General features: G+C 37.1%; 2 protein-coding genes across 2 annotated transcripts in view; both read left to right on the top strand.

Annotated features, from left to right (window-relative positions):
* riox1 (ribosomal oxygenase 1) overlaps positions 1–675 on the top strand; it is a gene marked incomplete at its 5' end in the record, with an annotated part of 11,068 nt that extends 10,393 nt beyond the window's left edge. The window contains 3 exon segments of the mRNA XM_014019975.1: positions 203–302; positions 378–464; positions 546–675. Of these exon segments, the coding sequence (XP_013875429.1) occupies positions 203–302; positions 378–464; positions 546–623 (265 nt within the window).
* A 4,317-nt stretch (positions 676–4,992) lies between these two features.
* The window catches only part of cpsf2 (cleavage and polyadenylation specific factor 2), a gene marked incomplete in the record, with an annotated part of 22,365 nt that continues 20,739 nt past the window's right edge, over positions 4,993–6,618 (top strand). The window contains 5 exon segments of the mRNA XM_014019974.1: positions 4,993–5,121; positions 5,372–5,538; positions 5,661–5,820; positions 5,918–6,023; positions 6,112–6,241. Coding sequence (XP_013875428.1) covers positions 5,390–5,538; positions 5,661–5,820; positions 5,918–6,023; positions 6,112–6,241 — 545 coding nt within the window.

Raw genomic sequence — 6,618 nt, 5'->3', positions numbered from 1 at the left:
GATCAAATACTTATTTCACACAATAAAATGGAAATTAATTATTTAAAAATCATACATTGTATTTTTCTGGATTTRTGTTTTAGATTCCATCACTCACAGTTGAAGAGTACCTATGATAAAAATTACAGTCATCTACAAGCTTAAGCTAAAAAAAATGAATCTTTAATGAGAAAATTAGGTTTACGGAATGTTTCCTGACCAGGTTGGGCAGCGACGGAGACACGGTTCACCTTTACTACACGACAGAGAACTCCAGGGTTTACCACAAAGAGGAGCTCAAGAGTTTCGAAATCCAAACGGAGGTAAAAGCCTCGATCTGGAAGTTCAGCCGCGTTCTAACGAGGACACCTGCCTCACTTTTTATCGCTCTTTTTTAGCACACGGACGCCGTCGAGTTTCTGATCCATTCGTATCCTGACTTTGTGACTGTAGGAAGCTTGCCGTGCGATTCTGCTCAGAACAAAGTAAGTTCTATTGATCCGACACTTAATTTAAAGGTTTTACTGATGAAAAAGATACAAGTTTGTGATTCTTCTTCTTCTCAGATTGCTTTGGCAGAACTGCTTTTTGAGAAGGGGATTATCCACACGGCAGAACCTCTTTCGTCGCCACAGATTGTTTAATTACACTGAGAATACGAATAGATTTAAATAAAACAAGTTCAATACAAACCTTTGTGTAACGTGCTGAAAATGTTGATTTTTTTTTAGTTCAACTAACCCGTGCTGAAACAAACCAAGTACAAAATAATTTAATGAGAAAGGGCATGTTTGTTTAATCTTTTAGTTGATACAACTCAAAAAGAACATGTACAGGAATCTCCTAAAATGACGTGAGTTGAGGACCGTCCATGGATCATGCACACCTCAGAGGACGGGACGTTCCACGCAGGAGAACATCTACTTCCATGTTACCTCCTCACCGGGCTTCAGCTCCCTACAAACAAAATACATTTTAGTTTCATCTGATTGTATCAAGAAACTGCGTACTTTTAAAACTTTATTTGAAATGTCTAAGGTTTGATAGGTAAGTTTACCATCCTGTTCAAAGTAGGGCTGCCACGATTAATCGACGACTAATTTAATAATCGATTAATCGTTTTCTTTTTTTTTTGTTTTTCTTTACTTTGTTTTTCTCTGCCACATCTGCCTTTCTGTCCTTGACACACATGCACAGTAGTGGTAACTGGGGTAGGCCGTGGACGTCACAAGACATTATACAGACAGGCTCTGGTATCATGGCTACCTGACAACAGAGCTCAAAGTGTGGGATCATTTTAAGAAAATGAAAGAGAAACCTGTGTAATATCTGCAGAGCAGAACTTACCTTCCACAGCTATTATTTTTAGTTAGCATATAGCTAAAATCTAACCATGGTTATATAATAGCAGCTGCATTCTGACGTGATAAGCTCAATTAACGTATGATCTGATTAGTCGAGTAATCGAATAAATAATCGGTGATTAATCGATTATTAAAATAATCGTTTGTGGCAGCCCTAGTTTCAAAGTTAGATTTTTAAAGTCTACTTCAGAAAAAACGTTTTAGTGTTTTGATTTTCACCTTTAACATATATTTTGTCCGATGTTTGTGAAGTTGCAGCTTGTAAAACTAGAATAAACCTCAGACACAAGCATGATTGAAATAAAGTATGCACAGTTGAAATACACAAATTAGATAAACTAATTTTGTTTTTACTTTTTTTTTTTGTTAGAGTAGTAAAGCAGGTAGTTTCACTTCAGTTTTGCAACTGTATTTATGCAGATTACATAACTTTAAAACTTGGGGAAGCTTTAAATCAAGCATGAGCAATCCTGGTCCTGGAGGTCTGCAGCCCTGCAGGTTTTACTTTTTTCTCTGCTCAAACACACCTGATTTGAATGAAAGCCTTCTGCAGTATGGAGGACCGACACTGACATAATTAGAAATAAAAGCAGAATAATATGAACCACTAAATAAATACACTTAAAATGCACCGATTAAATTTTAAAAGGAGAACTTCATCTCCTGTTTTATATTTTAATTGACTTTCATATTTATTTTTCCAGCTTAGTTCCAAAAAATGTCTACTAATTAGTTTACTGTTTTTTAAAAATATATATTTATTGTTTTTCCTTTTGTACATGCATTTGTGTCTCTTAAATGTTTAAAAAGAATTATGTTTTTTCCAACAAATCTTTTTATTTCTGAGATGCATGCTTGTGCTGCCTCATTTTAGCTAAAAGTTTAGTTTAAAAGAAAGGCAAGGATGAAAACATTACCTGTGCAGTTATTTTTGACTAAACTTTAAGCTAAACTGCGGCGGCAAAAGCATGCAACACATAGAAATAAAAAGACTTGAACAAAATTATAAAAATAATTCAGTTTAAGAATTCAAGAGGTACAAATGCACGTGCAAGTAAAGGGAAAAATTATGTAAAAAAATATATAAAAAACATTAAAGTTTAAATTATATGTTAAAATATATAATTTATTGGAACTAAGCTGGAAAAATAAATATAAAGGTAAATTAAATTATAAAACATGAGGTAAAGTTATTCCTTTTTAATTTATATGGTGCATTTCAAATGTATTTATTTAAATGTTCATTTATCTATTTCTGCTTTTATTTCTAATTATGTCAGTGTCGGTCCTCCATACTGCAGAACATGAAGAGGTAGTTGAGGGACTGAATCAGGTGTGTTGGAGCAGGAAACATGTAAAACATGTAGGGCTGCAGCCCTCAAGGACCATGATTGCCCAGCCCTGGTTTAAATCGTGCAGTGGTGGACACAGTTCCCCTAAAGCACTAACAGGTAGTGCTGGGCGGTATACCTTTTTGTACCGAATACCGGTTTTTATTTTTGTTATGAATTTTCTGAATACCGGACATAACGGTTTAAATAGCCTGAACACGTGCGGAACGTTTCGTCGCGGCCGCCACTGAGCTGTTTCCCGGGGGACAGTTTTCCTCGCAGCACCGCTATATGTGTTAGCATGCTAATGTTTGGAGCAGCTAGTTGCAGCCGCGGGTGGCGACTCCGCTGCTTATATTGACTGACGTTTAAAAAAACATCCCGTTTTCACCATCGCTGAAAGTAGTAAACACCTCTTCGGTGACGTGCACAGTTAGATTTAATGCGCGACGTTAATATGGAGACGTTATGCTGATGGAGACATAACGTGGTTTTATTGTGAAAAGCCTGCAGGAAGTAGTTTGTAATGGAATTGGAAATGACTGGTGTGCAAGGTGAGTCGTGCTGATAAGCTTTAATAAATAACATAAAACAATAAACCCGATAATAAACTTTTCGTAACCCTCCTCCTTCATGACCGGACCAAAATGCATGACTACTGTCTCCAACCAGGAGGAGAAAAGACACAGAGGAGGGAAACAGAGGTACAGTAAAAGCAAAAAGTTAATAAGCGGTGTTTGTACATTTTATTATCAGCTGAGCTGCGATGAAAAGAAAAACACCGTCAAATACCATCAAACCCGTGTAAATGTTGAAAATACCGTGATATAAATTTTTGGCCATACCGCCCAGCTCTACTAATAGGGGAACTAATTTCCTGATTAAAGCTTTAGGGCTTTTGCTAATTTTAAACTTTATTAGTGGATTAGCTAAATGTAGAAGCACTAACAGGTCTATAAACGTTATTGATCAACATTTATGTCGGATGAGGGTGAAAACTCACATTTTGTTTATGTCACTTATAAACTACGTGACAATATATGAACCCAAACACAGCTGTCAATGATAAGTCTTAGAGCAACATGTGAGGAATGTTTATGGTTTAACTTTTAGTGCTTTAGAATTAGCTTTTGCTAAATAATTAAATGCGTTAGTGCTTTAGAATTAGGGGACCTAAATTTTTGAGTTTTGGGCTAGTGGAGCTAATTTTTTAGATTAGTGCTGCCCACCACTGCCTGTATGTATGTGTGATCATTTGACGTGGATATGTGTATTTTTGTTTTCCAAATTAAAATACTCATTTGAAAGAAATCTGACAACTTGTGAGCATGTAAACTATAATAAATGTTCCAATGTATACTTGTTAGAAAGGGCATTTAAATGAACGGGATGTTTCTTATGTTGGTGTTAATCACATTTCTTACCTTTTGTACAGCGCACTTTTGTTCCTGAAAGCCGTCAACTTCTGATCTGATTGTTTGTCAAGGTACCATCCAACCACAAAGCCTATAGGGACCAAGGTGTGTGACCAATGAAAATTTTTTAAAAGAGGAAAAACCATGGTTCCTGAAACAAAAGCAAAGGAGAGTACCCATTTAAAAAATTGTATAAAAAAGTACTGCTTTCATCTTGAGTTTCTCCAAGTTTGTAACTCAATAAATGGTGCTAAATTAAATTAAACTTAAATTTGCTATTATTGTTTAGCAGTTTCATACAACGTTTGCACACGTATACTGACTAAAATAAGACATGCAACTAGTCAGGCTGAGATATCTTAAAGCATTTCAGTCCCCAACTAAATTAGCTACAACGTTTATAAATCTTAAAGGTTTTAAAGAGTTGTTTCAAATCAGAATCGCTGCAGTGGCTAAAAGCCTTTTTCACGTAAGAGATGCTAACAATGCTAACAAGCATTAGCAAATGTTTTAACGTTTTAAAGATAAAACGGAAACACTGATTAACTGTTTCCGAAAACCCGATACATCAAATTACTCAGAAGCAAAGAATAAAACAAGACAATACATAAAAAAGTCTAATTATTACCTTCTTCAACACCAAACCGCAGCCTTAAGTTTTCATTGACCAAGCGAAGGACATCGGACTGTACCAAACACAGAGGGACGTGGGGTTGTCAAATAATAAAGACATTTTTATTTACATGTGTAATAATTCAAAAGTTACTAAATTCAAATGACTACATAGATACAAAACGTTCGATATAAAAAAACTTCTTATTTTCCCGTTAAATTATTTTGTTTTTCGCTGCGACAGTAGTTGGTACGCTCCTCTGACCTGTCACACGTGACGTCATTCAAACATGGCTGCCTGTTAAGTCTATTCAAAGTCGCTAACAAACATGCCTTGATGTTTGTATTTTAAAGATCCACTTGACGAACTTGTTCCCTTTATTTCCACGAAGAATACTCCATTTTATCTCGCATTTACTGGTATGCTGCATGTTTCACTGTCCTTATTCATTCATAGACACAAAAACGGTGTAATGCTAGTTAGCTTCATGCTAAAGTTTACCGGGTTAATTTGCTAACTAGCAAACCACAGAGTTTTGGTCCAAGCCACGACATACGTAGCGTTTTACATTCTTGGCGAATTTTGCAATATTTTAATTTGTTTAGTCCTGATTTCTGTTGTGAACGCGCTGGAATGAACAGTTTTATCAGGTCGGTTGTGTGTTTTCAGCGAGCCAAGTGAAGAAACATGACGTCCATTATCAAGCTGACTGCCGTGTCGGGGGTCCAGGAGGAGTCCGCCCTGTGTTACCTGCTGCAGGTGGATGAGTTCCGTTTCCTCTTGGACTGTGGATGGGACGAGAACTTCTCCATGGACATCATTGATGCCATGAAGAGGTGGGAGTTTAACTGGTTTTTAAAGATTTAACTTCTTAATTTATGTTCTCCTTGATTTATATTGTATTCTTTTATTGTTTGTTTGCTCTGTGGCTTGAAATAATGTTAAATACTCCTTCCAGATACGTTCATCAGGTTGACGCGGTGCTGCTCTCCCACCCTGACCCAATTCACCTGGGAGCGCTACCCTATGCTGTGGGCAAACTGGGTCTAAACTGCACCATCTATGCCACCATCCCTGTCTACAAAATGGGTCAGATGTTCATGTATGATTTATATCAGGTACTGAGGGTAGTGAGTATTGAAAATGAATGCATTAATCTACAAATGGAGCTTTTTTTTTTTTTTGCTTAAAAAGCATTTCTTTTCCCCCCTGCAGTCCCGAAACAACAGTGAAGATTTCACACTTTTCACCCTCGATGACGTGGACAGCGCTTTTGATAAAATCCAGCAGTTGAAATACTCTCAAATTGTAAATCTGAAAGGTGAAGAGTTGACTACAGTTCATCACGAAGAGGCGTGACACTCCACCGTACACGGGCGGTAAAAAAAATGTTTTTTTTTTCCTCCCAGGGAAGGGACACGGCCTTTCGATCACTCCTCTTCCGGCTGGACACATGATCGGAGGGACCGTTTGGAAAATTGTCAAGGATGGGGAGGAGGAAATCGTGTACGCTGTGGACTTCAACCACAAGAGAGAAATGTAAGCAGAGATGCAAATAATTTGAAACTTTAGATGATTATTTTTTTTATTAGGGCTGTGAAATTAATCGAGTTAACTCTGATTAATTTTAGTGCTGCGTGGGTGTAGATTAAAATTTTTTAATTGCGATTAAAATGTGCAATCACTTTACTATGGCTGAATATGTAGGTTTGTATATTACAATGCACTCAGTGCCAGGTCATGTTTGTAAATGAGAAGTGGTTCTCAAACAATTTACCTGGATAAATAAAGGTTAAAGTGTATCTTACCCCCCCCGTGAAAAGATAACTCCGCCCCAAGGCGAAATTTGAAAAATGCATCAAAGTGGGTGGGGGAGGGGGTGTGGGGAGAGGGGGTTAGAGAGCGGAGGTGTGGCC

The sequence above is a fragment of the Austrofundulus limnaeus genome, unplaced genomic scaffold (genome assembly GCF_001266775.1).
Source record: "Austrofundulus limnaeus strain Quisiro unplaced genomic scaffold, Austrofundulus_limnaeus-1.0 Scaffold237, whole genome shotgun sequence".
NCBI lineage: Eukaryota > Metazoa > Chordata > Actinopteri > Cyprinodontiformes > Rivulidae > Austrofundulus > Austrofundulus limnaeus.
This window is presented reverse-complemented; position numbering and strand designations above follow the sequence as displayed.